A 17,588-nucleotide genomic window follows, 5' to 3' on the forward strand; every position below is an offset into this window, starting at 1 on the left:
CTGCAAAATCCCCCAAACATTATGAACAATCACCGAATATTATACAAAAATCAGTAATCAGGTGTACAAAATATACAGGGTCTTTTTTTTTGCTCGGAAAAGTGTTTTTTTTTCAAAAACTATTTATAGTACCGATTTCAAATTTGGAAGGTCAATTCTCTATACCGGGGGACATCAGTTTGAGAAATTTGAGCGTTTTCGGTAATGTTTTTCACCAATTTTGAAAAATTATTTTTCGACCACTAGGTTGTAGGCCGTCATCGAAAACCCTTAAAAATTGTTCACTCGACGAAAAACAATTTATTTATCAGTGAAAATTCGAGCTTGAAAAATTTACAAGTTGGTGAAGCCAAATTACGATTGTTTGAAACGATAATTGAAACCGAATTACCTAATCCAGTTGAAACTTTGGTTAAAAAAACGACCGAATTTAAAAAACACGAGGCTATAGGTCAATCCTAAACATGCATTGGGTATTTAAAGGAAAACTTTGGGAGATTATTATCAGTGTTTGATAATATTTCGAACAATGCCTCGTTATTCAGTAGCTGAGCGTACCGAGATAGTTGCCATTTACTATGGAGAAGCAGCGCAAAACCTTAGAAGAGTGACTGAAATCTTCGCAGAAAGACATCCAAATGGAGCACCATCTGTAAATACAGTAAGACGAGCAATTCACGATTTCAATCAATTTGGTCACTTGCAACCTAGGTTTCGCGGATTGGGTCAACCGGATTTAGACTTCGAGAACAATGTACTCGCGTACTTTGTGGCATATCCTCGTCACAGTTGCGCTAACGCCGCTGCTGATTTGGGTTGTTCTGCAAATCGTGTGTGGAAAATTCTTCGTAAGAATCGCTATCACCCATACAGAGCTACGCTCCACCAAGGACTAATTGACGGAGACCATCAAAGACGTTATGAATTTAGCAACTGGTTACTAAATGCTGTCCAAGAAGATAGACAATTTTTGCGCCATGTTTTGTTCTCCGACGAAGCGTCATTTTCTAGAGATGGGCCCTTTAATCATCAAAACAGCCATCTTTGGTCTGACATCAACCCACATTGGGGTTTTGAATATCATCACCAGGTTCAATTTGAACGGGTCAATGTTTGGGTTGGACTTGTTGGAAACCGTTTGATTGGTCCCTTTTTCCTGCCGACGAACCTCAACGGCCAAAGGTATTTACATTTTCTACAGAACGAACTGAGTGACGCAATCGACGACCTTCCATTGGCTGAAAGACGTCAGTTGTGGTTTCAGCAAGATGGCGCCCCTCCGCATTTTTCCCGGCAAGTAACTGAGCACCTCAACAACGAGTTTCCTGAAAGGTGGATAGGGAGAAATGGTCCAGTGCATTGGCCAGCAAGGTCACCTGACCTAACACCGCTGGATTATTTTCTCTGGGGATTCGTTAAAGCAAAGGTATACGCCACGCCCATTGAAACTAGGGAGGAACTCATTAGACGAATAATCAGTGCTTGCCGAGACGTCACACCAGAAATGGTAGAGAAAGCGTTTGAGAACTTAATTGTCCGCGCACAAACCTGTGTTGCAGCCAATGGTGATATTATTGAAAATGTTTTGTAAAAATTTATGTGAATAAAATATCTGCATTTAAAAACCAAACGTGTACATTTTTTCAAGTGTGAAAACTCTACTACGTTTGTATTAGACTTGTTCCCTTTTCAATTATCGTTTCAAACAATCGTAATTTGGCTTCACCAACTTGTAAATTTTTCAAGCTCGAATTTTCACTGATAAATAAATTGTTTTTCGTCGAGTGAACAATTTTTAAGGGTTTTCGATGACGGCCTACAACTTTATAATAGAAATTTTTTATCTCGCACCTAGTGGTCGAAAAATAATTTTTCAAAATTGGTGAAAAACATTACCGAAAACGCTCAAATTTCTCAAACTGATGTCCCCCGGTATAGAGAATTGACCTTCCAAATTTGAAATCGGTACTATAAATAGTTTTTGAAAAAAAACACTTTTCCGAGCAAAAAAAAAAGACCCTGTATACGAGTGACTTCCCCCTCGTTCAGAAATTGCAAAATGTTTCGGTACCTTCCGTATCTCTTGAAGGTACATCGCGGAACGCGCAGATTGGTGGGAGGGGTTCTGAGAGAGAATGGTGAGGTACGTCAAGTCATCTTTAAAGAAAACTCTCTACTTACGAAGAATTAGAGACTGTCTGAATAGAGAAAGAAGCGACGGTCGACTCGAGAGCCAAAGGTTTTGTTTCTCAAGAAGCCGGAGAATCCGCTCCGTCAACTCCAGCGCACTTTTTAGTTGGGAAGCGTTTCACCAAGGATCCTATATGTTAGAAGGATATGTAGCCCTCCGGCCAGCCCGTGTTTTCAAAACGCCGGCAGCGCCGTCGATATTAAGAGAGCCTCTAAACGCGGGACGTCTTGTTTCTATTCCCTCAAGGACAAATTTTGGCGGTGCTTCCTCCATGTTTTGTCCTTGACGGAATCTAAAGACGGATTCTCTATCGCGCATGACCCACCGACGGCGCTGCCATTTTTCGTCCCTCGCCTCATATCCTTCTAACATATAGGATCCTTGGTTTCACGGAGCTTCCTTCGCGCTTTCATGGAAAGTTACTTTCTGTCGAAATTTAACTCTTATATAAGCCACGTTCACACATATCCTCGGAAACATTTGGCCTCGTTACGATCTCGTTGCGGTTCTTAGCGTTTGGAAATCTTTTTGTTCACACGTTTGATTTAAAGTGAGTTTTGAAGAAAATTGGGCACGCGTAGTATAGCCATATAATTAGGAGTTCGTCTGCTCACGCATTTGAGTTATGTTTTTTTTAGTCGATTGTGACGTGTGGGACAATTCAGTCCTCTCGTCCATTTGAATAATCAGGGCGAGATATGTGTGAAGGCCACGCCAACGGGGGGATACGTGGGGAGAGGGGTGAGGAAGTATTCCGACCACCCGTTGGGGGATTGGTGGTCTTCCTCAAACTGCCATCCACAAACTCTGCCTCCCAGACGCTTGGGATTACAGGAGTACGCCACTACTTCCGGCTTGTGTTATGTTTCAAAACATTGTAATTAAAAATGAATGCACCCATGAAGAAATTTGTTGTATTTTTTTTAAAAAAATAGACAAAAAGTTGCGAGACATTTTTTTTCTAAAAAAGGCATAAAAATTTTATTAGGCACAAAAAAATTCACGATTGACAATTTTTGTAAAAACTGACTTGATGACGTCATGAATCGCTGCCCAAATGGTCAACAAAGCGGTTCAGTCGAAGCTGGGACGCGCAACGATCACTGTTCGCACGACGGGATACAAACGTTGCGGGAGCACTCGCAACGTTGCTGAGGGTATGTGTGGACAATGGTTTGTGGGAGAGTACTCCAGTCACTAATAACGAAGTGGGGTAAAACATTTGGCCGTCGAGTGGTTCTCGCACGGGATTTGACTAGCTTGAGGGAATGACCTCTGGTTCGAGAACCTGTGTCGAGGGAAAAGTAGTCCGAAATGCCCAGAACCAAGTTATTGTGGGGAAACGTGTGTAGAAGGCATAGGTTGTGGAGTTTGTGACGAGCCTGTGCGCGACCGGGTGCTAGTAGGGCCGAGACTTTGTTGGCCAATTTAGTAAATTGGTTCTGGGCTTTTTGGAGTGGTTTTTGGTCAGTCTCCAAGTAAGGGGACCAAACTGGAGAACAATAGTCATTAAAAGTACTAGGGAATTGAAGAGAGATTTGACCAGCTGAGGCTAGTTGAAATACAAATTACGGCGGACCAGCCCTGCAACTGCAACGGACTTTGCTGGTGTTTGTGGAAAATTTGAGAGAGGGGTCAACCTGAACACCAAGGTCCCGTTCGGACAGAGTGGTAGTAAGGGGTGTGCCATTAATATTATAAACAAAGTTGGGATTCTTATGCCCTAGGTGGAGAAGGATCATTTAGTTTCATTGAAGGCAAGCCCACGCGATTTTTTCCAGTGGAAGGCCCTGTGAGACACATCCTTAAGTTTATGGACGAGCTTGGAGTCGTCCTCAAATAGGAGGATGACAGCTTTGAGGATTGCGTCAGGTAGAGAATTCTTGACGACATTAAAGAGCAGGGGACCCAGAACCAAACCTCGAGGAACCCCTTTACCCACGTCACTTTAGTCAGACGACACCCCATTTACGACGACCCGTTGCTTCCGACCGCTTAAGTAGTTCGCTATCCAGGCGAGGGCATCATCAGTAATTCGCGCATCATTTAGGGATTCAAGGAAGGTAACGTGGGGAATCGAGTCAAAGGCCTTTGAAACGTCTACGCTAAAGGCTCCGACGCTCCGTCCAATCATCCAGACCATATGTTAGTAGCCTCCAGTGAGACATGACCGCTTGGTCAGGAAACCGTGCTGGTACCGAGAGAAGAAGTTGGTTTTAGACAAGTGATTAGCAACTTGATCATACACGAGGCTTTGATTTAATTTAGGGATTTGATTCAGGTTACTGATTGGGCGGAATTTTTTTTTAAAATAGAGCTAATACCCAAGGTACCACCGTCGACCTCATAAGCAATGTTGCTTGTACGTGATCAAGTAACAGGTGGCCGGGTTACAATGCGTAGGAGGGTGGCGGCAAGCCCTTCATGCCACGCGAACCAACCGTCAGCTCTCTACACTTACTATTACCGTTAACTTCAGCCAGTTTTTAAGGGAAGGGGAAACCGAAGACCTTTAACCAGTGGGGAGATAACTTACAAACTCTACGTAGAAGGAGTGCTGGCAGTGAAAGTGCCATCCGGTTTTTTTAGATCTGTTATACCGGCTCTTTTAGAACGGAACCGATTGATGTGTGACCAAAAGGCCTTTGGGTTACTTTGGATACTGTTAGCTAAGTTGTGTTCGAATTTACGCCGAACGTTCGGGCAGTGAGAAGTGTGGGCATTGGAGGCTGGCGATAACTTTCGTGTACCAAGGACAGAACTGGTTGGGGGACAGACTGCTTTTAAGCTAGCAATAGCTTAGACCGTGCAGAATTTTTGAATGTCCGACTACGAATAGAACCCAAGTTGCATTTAAGGGGAGTCGGTGGCTGTCGTAACGGGACAAAGACCAATACCGGTTTGTAGAATCTGGAGCATTGCAGACCACGCCTCAGAGATGCTAGGAGCAGTAAGGACCAGGGATCATGCAGTCCACACCGGAAAGGTAGTTGGTTAAGGATTCATAGTCACCTTTAAAAAGTTAGGTCTAGGAAAAAAGGTAGCACGGGCACCTTGTAGTTAAATTTTAAACAAGATTGTAGCAAGGTCACTACGTCCCAAGGCTGCGAGCATCTCTGGGGCGGAAACAAGGTTTTGATTGGAAGACAGGATTAGGTCGAGAACATTGTCGTTCTGGTAGAGGCCACCGTTACGAGTGGGAAAATCGATAAGCTGATAAAGTCCGTTGTCGGTAACGCAATCCAAAAAGGTTTTGGTAGGTTGACAGGCCAAAGGAGCAGGCGATTGGACACTCCAATCAATGCGGGGGTAATTATAGTCGCCGACAACGATCAAGGGGTAACCCTGTCTTTTACAGTATTACACAACTAGCGGGAAGGGTGGTCAGCATACAGCTCATGATTATAATGTTGGGGGTTATTAGACCGGTAAGCCACCACGAACAGGGTTATAACTGAAGATGAGGTATTATGAGACAGTAAAATCATTAGAATATCCAAGCAATCGGAACTAGGGTTAAACAGTTGCAAGCTAATATCACTGAAAGTGACGATCCTTTAGGATAGGGAATTAACAACATAAAGGGCAACAGCACCATAGGGGCTGTAACCACGGTCAGATCGGAAAAAAGAGTAATGGAATATAGCGTGTTCGCTGTCCAAACGGTTATCAGTCCAATTAGTCTCAGTTATGGCTATATAGATTGGAGAATTCAATTGACCAAGTGTTGTGAGCTCATTGAGCTTGTAGAGAGAGGTGAGCCCATTGACGTTAGAGAGGAGCATAGTGGAGCAGGTGGGGGCTGATAACGTTGCAACACAGGTAGCGGGCACAGTGAGGTTACGGGTGAGAGTGCATAGTTGAGGAAGGAAGGGCTTAGCCAATGGGTTAATGAGTATGAAAGAAGTTCGAAGAGGCAGTTTCACCATTGGTGGAGTTTAGTCCGATGATAGAGTCATGACTCCGAATAGTTAACGGGATTAAAGTAGTTAATGGGATTACAGTATGTACATTATTTACAGCGGGGAAGGGGACAGGACGCACATCCTGTACTACAGTTAGTTTTTTGTAACTGAGGTGGTAGCGTTGTTGGAAGGTTTCTGTAGGATATAGGAGAGCGCGGCTAAAAACCCTTCCACTACGGATGCATGGATCCTTTTATCCATCATTCTGACGTTTCCTTAGTTCAGTGACTGCCAGTCGTTGGGCAAGTCGTTGGACCGGAGAGCGGTCAATCGAACATGAGAATGTGACTGTGCTGTCCTTGGCCTTTAAGGATTTTACACCAGATAGAAACTCATAATGGCTATGTGTTCATCGAGTAAGACACTCTGCTCCTCCACATCACTTTGGTAGTTGCCGACTTTGGTGTGGTGGGTGCTCAGAGAAGTAGAAAGGGTATTTATTGTTGCTTTTAGGTCGGCAATTATAACATCTTTCGCCTCCTGGTCGGTCTTGACTCTTGAGTTTGGCAATGCACTCACCCTGTTCAATCTGCGTTTTGGTAAGATCGGAGACTTATTGGGATCTCAACAGCTTAACATCGATACTGGTTCGTGTAGGGGCTCCAGGAGGGGGTAATGAAGGAGTTGGTGATTTTTTGGAGGCTGAAACGTCAAGTTTCTTTGAACGAGGAGGGCGTTTTGGTCATTTTAGAAGGGTTGAGTTGTAGAGGAGAGCTCGTGGAAGGTGACAGACTCAGTGGTTTAATTTGGGCAGGTCCGTTAGTTGAATTCCGACACAGTCGACACAGTCAATGTTTTTAATAATAATCAGCTGGGCTAATACCCAAGGCAGCACCTTAGGCCCAAGTCATCAGGCGAATTTTAATGCCATTAATTCAGGGGGCCGGGTTACAATGCGTAGGAGAGTCGTGAAAACCCCATCCATGCCACGAGAGCCAACAGCGCCCTACACTAACTACCACCGTTCTGGTTTGCACTTACAAGGAGACTACCCGAGGTGTTACACACCGATTTTGTTCAAACTCGGGGATTGGTAGACCTTCATGTAACTTGAAAAATCCTTAAGGGATTTTATTCAATGGGCAACGGTTTTGCCATGACAACGAAAAATGTTTTTGACAACATAAAATGGAAATTTTCCCATAGAAAATAGCATGGGATTTTGACCGATTCCAAGGGTCCACCCTGTGAACATTTTTAAAAAATTGATTGAGCATTCTCACTTGGTCAAAAAGGTGTGGTAATTATAAATAAAAACGGCAGCTAATATTCTAATCAGTTTACTTGACGCTGAAGAAAATAAACATTATGATATTATTGTGGACGAAAATGAATTTCAGAGAATATAGAATGGTTAGTAAATTATCTTTGATTTGACGCATGATTTTAGCGAGTTCTCACGGGGAGAAAAATTATCACGATAAGAATTACTTCTTAGAATTTTCACGCGCCCCTGGCGCCTACAAAATATTTTGAATATCGTGAAACTAAAAATACGAAAATACACTTAAAGAATTACATTTTTTTTAAAAAGATTGTATTTATTACAAAAAAAACCATACGCGTAATCGAAAATCAATCAATGCAAGTACACTCAGCTCCACTTTTTCAGAATAATTATATACTAAATATTTATCAGCTCTTCAATCACCAATGCTTAATACTTACCTATAAATGTCTTAACCTATATATCTATAAATGTCTTAACCTATATATCTATAAATGTCTTAACCTATATATCTATAAATGTCTTAACCTATATATCTATAAATGTCTTAACCTATATATCTATAAATGTCTTAACCTATATATCTATAAATGTCTTAACCTATATATCTATAAATGTCTTAACCTATATATCTATAAATGTCTTAACCTATATATCGATAAATGTCTTAACCTATATATCGATAAATGTCTTAACCTATATATCGATAAATGTCTTAACCTATATATCGATAAATGTCTTAACCTATATATCGATAAATGTCTTAACCTATATATCGATAAATGTCTTAACCTATATATCGATAAATGTCTTAACCTATATATCTATAAATGTGTTAACCTATATATCTATAAATGTCTTAACCTATATATCTATAAATGTCTTAACCTATATATCGATAAATGTCTTAACCTATATATCTATAAATGTCTTAACCTATATATCGATAAATGTCTTAACCTATATATCTATAAATGTCTTAACCTATATATCTATAAATGTCTTAACCTATATATCGATAAATGTCTTAACCTATATATCGATAAATGTCTTAACCTATATATCGATAAATGTCTTAACCTATATATCGATAAATGTCTTAACCTATATATCGATAAATGTCTTAACCTATATATCTATAAATGTCTTAACCTATATATCTATAAATGTCTTAACCTATATATCTATAAATGTCTTAACCTATATATCTATAAATGTCTTAACCTATATATCGATAAATGTCTTAACCTATATATCTATAAATGTCTTAACCTATATATCTATAAATGTCTTAACCTATATATCTATAAATGTCTTAACCTATATATCTATAAATGTTTTAACCTATATATCTATAAATGTCTTAACCTATATATCTATAAATGTCTTAACCTATATATCTATAAATGTCTTAACCTATATATCTATAAATGTCTTAACCTATATATCTTTAAATGTCTTAACCTATATATCTATAAATGTCTTAACCTATATATCTATAAATGTCTTAACCTATATATCTATAAATGTCTTAACCTATATATCTATAAATGTCTTAACCTATATATCTATAAAGGTCTTAACCTATATATCTATAAATGTCTTAACCTATATATCTATAAATGTCTTAACCTATATATCTATAAATGTCTTAACCTATATATCTATAAATGTCTTAACCTATATATCTATAAATGTCTTAACCTATATATCTATAAATGTCTTAACCTATATATCTATAAATGTCTTGACCTATATATCGATAAATGTCTTAACCTATATATCTAAAATTCCCACATTTCCGATATTTTAACCCTGTAAAATTCCCACATTTCCGATATTTTAACCCTGTAAAATTCCCATATTTCCGATATTTTAACCCTGTAAATTTCCCACATTTCCGATATTTTAACCCTGTAAAATTCCCACATTTACGATATTTAAACCGTGTAAAATTCGTATATTTGGGATATTTTAACCCTGTAAAACGGATATATTAATTAATTATTTAACTGAATAAATCATTCCATAACTTTCGTAAAACCCCAATATTCGAGCCTATATTTCGACATTTCCACCACATAAAACCCTTAAATTTTAGCTGTATTTAGATGTTTATAAAACTCCTATACATGTAAATAAGAAATATGAGGTATATTTGTTTGGATTTTATTCCCATATAATTCACATTTTCGAGTGCTCTTTTCTTTTATTATTTTAATAATGTATTGAACGGGTCATTTTGAGTTGAAAATATTAAATGTATAAAAGAGACCATTTCCTCGGAAAGATAGTTTGGGTAAACGGCAAAACCATGTTTTCTTCGAGGTGAACCGCTTCATTTGTGGGCGGGGATCGAATGGGCTGACTCGAAAAGTTCATTTTTCAACCAGAAAAGTCCATTTGAGTTTTCCACTATAATTTACCAGATCGAATAAAGTGAAGCAACATTATTGATTTTATTTATAGGAAAATAGCAGAGCGAAAAACCAATCGATGGTCCGAACCCGCGGCTAGAGAGCTGACTTTTATCAAGGTTTATTTTCTTAAAAAGACTATTTTCAAATTTGCATAATGATAGTCATGTAGACAGTTTTCCTTGTACGGTATGAAAATTAGATTTCTTTCGGTGTATCCATGAGCGAAGTTCTGACCCACTTTAGAGAAAAACAACACTTTCGGTTCTTTGGAAGAAAATCATGAGACCGATTCCCGAATTGTTTACAGGGAAACAAACGTTTAGATCGGAGCCATTAAAGGTTCAATTTTAATACTTTTATTTACTCTAGATGGCACCAATTTCAATTTGTTTGGAGGAAAGGAAATAATATATAGATTTATTACAAAATAAAACTGCCCATACGAAAACCATCATAAAAATTTCGCATTTTGTCGCGGGTTTTTTTTTAATTAAGTTTCTCTGGCCCATACTGCTAGCGCCATCTACTAAGACTTTCAGTATTTAAAATTCAGCCACTAATGGCGTAATCCCCGTTAACGTATTTAAGGGGCGGGGGGTTTGGGGGTTTAAACTTCCGTCAGCACCCCCCCTGAAATAAAATCCTGGATACGCCCATGAAGTCGGATCTACTCCGTTTTTAAATGTGTATCGATCTATATAATATTGTTTTACTGAAAGCTATTTACAGAATGACGTCACTAGAGAAAGAGTGAAGTCACTAGAGAAAAAGTGGCGTCACTAGAGAAAGAATATCGCCCTCTAGCGTGTCACTGTAAAAGGCTACGAGCGCTGGCGGACGCAAAAAAGCAAACAGTAACAATTTTACATGTGATGCGTGTGAATTTAATTGAGATTTAGAATTAAATGATAAGTTATTTTATTTATTATTGATTTTTGAATATATATTACATTGTTAAAGTTTAAATAGGGGGCTTAAGGATGACTAAGTAAGGAACTGCGTTAAATTTTATTTATATTAATTTCGGGATGAGCTACAATTTTGGTTAATAATACACGGGTGCAATTGATATCACAACTTACAATTATGGCCGCGAGGTGGCTTTGATGTCAATTGAATGCGCGATTTCTTTATTGGCAATAATTAATTCAGGCTTTGGTGGTCTCCGTTGAAGATGGCATTTGATCCTTATGACGCGCCACTTTTTCCTTTAAGAATTGATAATTAGGAGTTTTTTGGGTCAAGGCACGATAAGTGGGGGGGGGGGAGGAGTCAGACGACAGTCGAAACGAGGCAATGGTAGCCTTTGTAATTTTCATTGTCCGTGTAACAGTTGACCCTGATTTCACCGAAGTGTTCGGCCGTGTGGTCGACGCTCGGGCGCGCCGTCGAAGGCCCCGTCTGCATGACCGTCTCGATGGTGAAAATGTCCGAATTGTCCGACGAAGCCGACTCGCGATCGCGGTCAGTTTGAACGTAGCAGTCGGCGCGCGGCAATAAGTCCGGGTCGTCCGGGCCCACGGCTTCGTCGATGGTGGGGTAGCGGCGGATCGAGGGCCCCGGGGCCCCGTACTCCGCCATGATCATTTTGCGGCGGTACGAAGGCCGGTAAGGTTCGAGGCGACGGATCTTGCCCCACTTGTTGAAGAAGAAGAGAATGGCGAAGACCCAGACGAGAAGGACTCCTCCGACGATGAAGATCTCGACCCCCCGGACTGTGGTCGAGCCCGTCGAAGTGCTTCTTCCCCCGAGATTCACCTGGTTGGGGTTGTGGCTCGCGGGACCCGCTCTGGTCGTCTCGGTTTCTGCAATGTACGCCAAAAGAGGTTTATCCAGTGCCGTAACTAGGGGCCCATTGCGTCATTAGACCCCTGCAGACCCCAAAATGCGGATGGGCCCCCCTTCTTCTTTGAACCCCTGCAGACCCCGAAATGCGGGTGGCCCCCCCTTCTTCATTGAACCCCTGCAGACCCCGAAATGCGGGTGGCCCCCCTGCTTCATTGGAACCCTGCAGACCCCGAAATGCGGGTGGCCCCATGCTTCATTAGACCCCTGCAGACCCCGAAATGTGGGTGGCCCCCCTGCTTCATTGGAACCCTGCAGACCCCAAAATTCAGATGCCCCCTGCTTTATTGGAACCCTGCAGACCCCAAAATGCGGATGGCCCCCCTTCTTCATTGAACCCCTGCAGACCCCGAAATGTGGGTGGCCCCCCTGCTTCATTGGAACCCTGCAGACCCCAAAATTCAGATGCCCCCTGCTTTATTGGAACCCTGCAGACCCCAAAATGCGGATGGCCCCCCTTCTTCATTGAACCCCTGCAGACCCCGAAATGCGGATGCCCCCTGCTTCATTGGACCCCTGCAGACCCCAAAATGCGGATGCCCCCTGCTTCATTGGACCCCTGCAGACCCCAAAATGCGGATGCCCCCCTGCTTCATTGGACCCCTGCAGACCCCGAAATGCGGATGGGCCCCCCTGCTTCATTGGACCCCTAAATTACTATCGATCTACATGCTAAATACCGGTTAAAAAAGAAGATATGTAGAGAAAATCGATGGTGGAACTGGATTCACTAAAGCAATTAAACAGAGGCTATTCATTGGACCCCTAAATTCCTATCGATCTACAGGATAGATACCGGTTAAAAGGAAATTAGCGTGGGAGGGGAGCATAGGTCTTTAGCTACACCGCATTGGGTTTTCATATCGAATAATAATAATCTAGGCTAAAACTAGAAGTAAATGAGCCGAGTTGTCGACCCACGTAATTAATCAAGGCCCATGCTTGCTCGAAAAATAAAATATATTCTGGTTCTTCGAATTCACCGCAAATTTCCGCTAGGAGCGCGTGTAAGTCGAATCTACTGCTCAGGCCGTGTCTAAAGTATAAGCCATTGTGATTAAATCACGTAGGCTACGGCCGGTAATGGATGCATCGCAGCTTCGTAGGACAGCATTTGAAGAATAAAACAACTTTGCAAGTATTTTTTTATACATCTCGATGTTTATATTACATTATTTTAAAATCTAAATATTAGTTAATCTATATCTATTGTTTAAAGTTGTATATTTTGGCCATTTTTGCCAAGGCTTAAGAAAATATTAAGTTTTAATGTAATTTTAAATATTTTCATTTATGAAAATGACCAAAATGTACAACTTTAATCAATAGATAAATAAAAATATTTTAAAATAATGTAATATAAACTTTGAGTTTTATATAAAAAAAAATACTTACAAATGTAGCCATTACCGTTTCAGATCATTTGCTTCTGCTAATGCGCAGGCCCAATTAATCTAGCGACATTTTATGCCTTTAAAAGGGTGGTGGCCAGCCCTTCATGTAGCGCGAGCCACCAGCTCCCTACACTCACTATTATTGTTAACTTCAACAACTGGAGTTCATCAAGATATGAGTATTCAGCTTAGGAAGCGTGTATATCGGACTCTCTTAAATCGACATGAGTCGTCATGGTTAAAATTTAAAATGGTGCCAATGAGATTAAACCTTGGACGAATAATTACTGGACTCGAAACCTAACCAAAATCCCCGGTTCCACAAATTGCATCGCCCGTTAGGGCTCCTACCGAGAGAATCGCGAAATATTTATATACAAATACAAAACACGTGCGTAAAAATGTCAAGTGACCCGCATTCCGCCGTCTGCTATGCTGTTTTAATAGAAGTGAGGCTTTTGGAATTTTAATAGGCTTTAGAATATTCAGTAATAATTGTATTGGAATAAAAATGAAAGTGTAATGAGTTAAATACAACTTTAATTAATTGAATTAATTAAATAATTATGTATATACGTTTTATACAAGTAATACTTTGGTCTTAGCCAAAAGACCGTGTTACTTAATTCTTTAGTCATACACAAAAAAGGTTAAAAACTTAAAATATTGCATTTTTTAAAAGCCTTCTTCTATAGACACTAAGCCATATAATAAAAGCCAAATTATTATGTAATCAATTATCAATGTAAAACTGGTTAAAATTGTTATTCACCATTTGGTTATATCATAAGTTTATAATAATGTTGACATAGGCATATTTCCCCCGGGAAATAAAGCTGGGTACCCCTGCTAGTATGTATACATCTCTACTTCATAGTTATCTTGTGCCCACACAATCTATTCCAATTAACAAACGTCAAGATAACTTGCAAGTTTAAATTTTGTTTGCTTCGTTTCGTCGCACTGAAAAAACGCTAGTTTTTTTTGTTTACTAACTTAGTGCTCTCTGGCGTTAGAAATTTGGTGCAAATACCAAATAATCTTTTAATTTTTGAATATATTTTTTAAATAGAATAGTCGGTTTTTCAAAGTACACTATTTGGTATTCTAGAATTTTAAAAACTAGAATTCGATTTGTCGGTTCGAATAGTTTAGCCTAAAAATGACCAAATAATTTGGTCAAATCGAATAATGACGAATACTTTGCACAGCCCTAGTCAAAACGGAAATAAAGGTGAAAGCTTTGACGACAGTGACGAGCTAAGAACGCTAGGCCTAACGTCGTCCGCAAATATTGGGCACCTGTTTAGTATTTGGATAGAATCTTTCCAATTCTTGACACTACGGCGCTACAAGCGGCGCTGCCGTAAAAGCACCAAGCGCGCCATTATTTTTCGGGTCCCGTAATTATTCGTCCAAGATTAAACTTTAGAATTTCTCATTCTTATACATGTATATTAATTTAATTTCCATTGGCTGCCATACCTTTTCCATTTCTAACGTACTCACGCATAAATATGCCTCTATATAACAATTTGGAACCGAAAACTATCGCTACACCCCCTTTGGTTCGCCATCGAAACCTAGATAGGTAGGGGCTAAAGCAGACGCCATTAGTTTTTCCTCGTCGTTATTCGTAAATTTGATTTTATAAATAATGAAACTTGCATTTTAATATAATTTTAGCATCGCTTGCTTATATTTTTATAAGATTATTTAGGAAAAAAATGTTTTCATTTCGGGTCGCACGCGCTAAATCGCTCGAGCCCGTTTACGCTAAAATATCAAGACGCACGTGTAGAACTTTTTAACAAGTTGATTATAATGGCAGTTTATGCTAGCTAGGAGCAACAAACACAAGGAGAACGCAGCTAGCCTTTAAAAACGCTAACGGAGGGTTGTGTACGAATTTCATTGGACGAGCGTCACGAGCCTTTACGCTGAACGTTTTACGGGCGGGAGGGAAGACAATTTACGAATTTTCCCCTTCCGACGGCAGCAGGCGCTAAAGCGTCTAGCCAATGAAAAACGTACCCAAGAAAATCAACGACTTTTGACGGGTTGCGTTCTCCTTGTGTGGGATGTTGTGTTTGTTGCTCCTAGATGCTAGCGTCTATTGCCTATCATAGTGAAACGTCACTTCTACGTCACGAGTGACGCGCCCGATACATCTAAACAAGAAGGCCAATGTTACTTTATAGAAACGCCTATTGAGCCCTTTTTTCACACGGGGAATACAATAAGCCGACTCAAAAATATAAATTCTTATAATCGTTGCGCTATGGTTACTATGGAAACGAAATTCTCTTGACTGTCATTGCGAGAAATTCTGCGCGTGATCAAAAGCCGTTTCACTAACTTCCGTTTCCTGGAAGTGACTACGTAATTTACGTCATATCCCGCCTCCTATAGTTTCTCTTTTGCACGATAGATAGCGCCCCGGTAAAAGGGGATTTTTAATTATATATCTTCATTACTGGAATTTCAAAAGATTTAGAGTCGAACGCTACGATTGATTTGACTTAACACGTTGGCATGGGTTGAATACTCCTATCTCTATGAGCTCCTGCTTATAGAGCTATCCGTTTATACCCGGCGTCGTGGAAGCTTCAGTGGGAATGGTGCAAAGGACAGTGGTAATCAGCTGTCGTGGATTCGACCCGCTGACGATGGCCAGTTTGCAAAGGTGTCGGAATCGTCTGACCGCTCTGTTGACCCCTCGAACGACACGAGCCAGGTCCCAGCGGTTTCGAGCGGCATCCGATTCCTTTTCCTCTCCACCGCTAAGTACCTCCTGACCTTGTCCCTCGAGACCTGAAGAGAAAATAGACCACCATTAGCCTTATCATTTCGTCCCAAGTAAACGTCAGTCTGAACGGGCTCTCGGGACTATGTGGGCAGACTGGCGAAGATTCAATTTTACGCGTATTTTCTTTAAGAGAGGCATTCCATAATATTTGATTACGAGTAGCGAGAGGCGAAATCTACGCTTTTTCATTTCCTTTTACATTCTTTATTTTTTAAGGGTCTTAAAATTCAGGAAAGGTCCTTTCTTGGGAGTATAATGACAGGCTATTAAATGCGCGAATAACGTCTGGAAACACGAATACGCCATTTCCGAGCGGCGACCCATTACGTATCTTGGCAGATGTTGCCGCTATATTAATTTTTCAAAAGTTATCGGACAGATGGCGAGAGGAAACTGTAGGTGAAATCGGCTTAGCTTCTTCGCCCACCTAAAAAAAGGTGTCAGCGGAAATTAATAGCTTCCAATGTTCCCAAAAAGTCACCCTTAAATTATTTAACCAAAATCGTAAAACTTTATTAAACCGAAAGTTTAGGGACAAAATCCAGAGTGTTATTTATGAAACTAGTGACTGAGCTTAAATTTTAAATGTTGAAGGATTAAGGGATTATCGTATAGATTGAATTGTTTGACCATGGCTAATTTTATCATTAAGGGATTATATTTTTCTTTTACTCTTAAGCGGAAATAAGGCGGCATAAAATGATAAGAATAGAAAAAATTTCATGCTTAACATAATCACTCTTAAGAATGGAAAAAAATATCATACTTAACATAATCACTCATAAGAAAGGAAAAAAATATCATACTTAACATAATCACTCATAAGAATAGAAAAAAATATCATACTTAACATAATCACTCATAAGAATAGAAAAAATATCATACTTAACATAATCACTCATAAGAACAGTAAAAAATATCATACTTAACATAATCACTCATAAGAATAGAAAAAATATCATACTTAATATAATCACTCATAAGAACAGTAAAAAATATCATACTTAACATAATCACTCATAAGAACAGTAAAAAATATCATACTTAACATAATCACTCATAAGAATAGAAAAAATCACACTTAACATAATCACTCATAAGAATAGAAAAAAATCATACTTAACATAATCACTCATAAGAACAGTAAAAAAATATCATACTTTACATAATCACTCATAATAATAGAAAAAAATATCATTATTAACATAATCACTCATAAAAATAGAAGAAAATATCATTCTTAACATAATGACTCATAAGAATAGAAAAAATATACTTAACATAATCACTCCTAAGAATAGAATAAAAATCAATGAGACCATGTTTGACACGGAACATACAATAAGCGGACCCAAAAATGGAAAACTCTAATAATCTTTGGGCTATAGAAAAGGTTACCATGGAAACGAAATCTCGCGATCGCGGGGTACGAGCAATTAAGCTACACATTGTCAAAGCCAGAAACGCGCGAGGAACTCTCCACATTTTCCAAGTCCATTTCACCTAGGAGCTACAAACACAACACCCCACAAAGGAGAACGCAACCCGTCAAAAGTCGTGCATTTTCTTGCGTACATTTTTCATTGGTTAGACGCTTTAGCGCCTGCTACCGTCGGAAGGGGAAAATTCGGAAATTGTCTTCCCTCCGCCCGTGAAACGTGCAGCGTAAAGGCCCCTCCAATGAAATTTGCACACAACACTGCGTTACCGCGTTTAAAAGCTAGCTGCGTTTTCCT

General features: G+C 39.7%; 1 protein-coding gene across 1 annotated transcript; it reads right to left on the reverse strand.

Moving 5' to 3' along the window:
- Window positions 1-11,076: 11,076 nt before the first annotated feature.
- LOC149925856 (uncharacterized) lies at window positions 11,077-16,625 on the reverse strand. Its single transcript, XM_090161809.1, has 3 exons — window positions 16,619-16,625; window positions 15,636-15,857; window positions 11,077-11,609 (listed from the first exon to the last, which is right to left on the reverse strand). The coding sequence occupies exons 1-3, from the start codon at window positions 16,623-16,625 to the stop codon at window positions 11,077-11,079; spliced, it is 762 nt and encodes a 253-aa protein (XP_090017935.1).
- Between the last annotated feature and the right edge of the window lie 963 nt (window positions 16,626-17,588).

The sequence above is a fragment of the Leiobunum rupestre genome, chromosome 10 (genome assembly GCF_980474605.1).
Source record: "Leiobunum rupestre chromosome 10, qqLeiRupe1.1.hap1, whole genome shotgun sequence".
In the NCBI taxonomy this organism is placed as follows: domain Eukaryota; kingdom Metazoa; phylum Arthropoda; class Arachnida; order Opiliones; family Sclerosomatidae; genus Leiobunum; species Leiobunum rupestre.

Excerpts from the sequence above, each read along its gene's own strand:
- LOC149925856 (XM_090161809.1), bottom strand. Across the intron at positions 11,610-15,635 it reads TGAAGCTTCCACGACGCCGG|AAACCGAGACGACCAGAGCG; the intron begins GTATAAACGGAT and ends CGTACATTGCAG.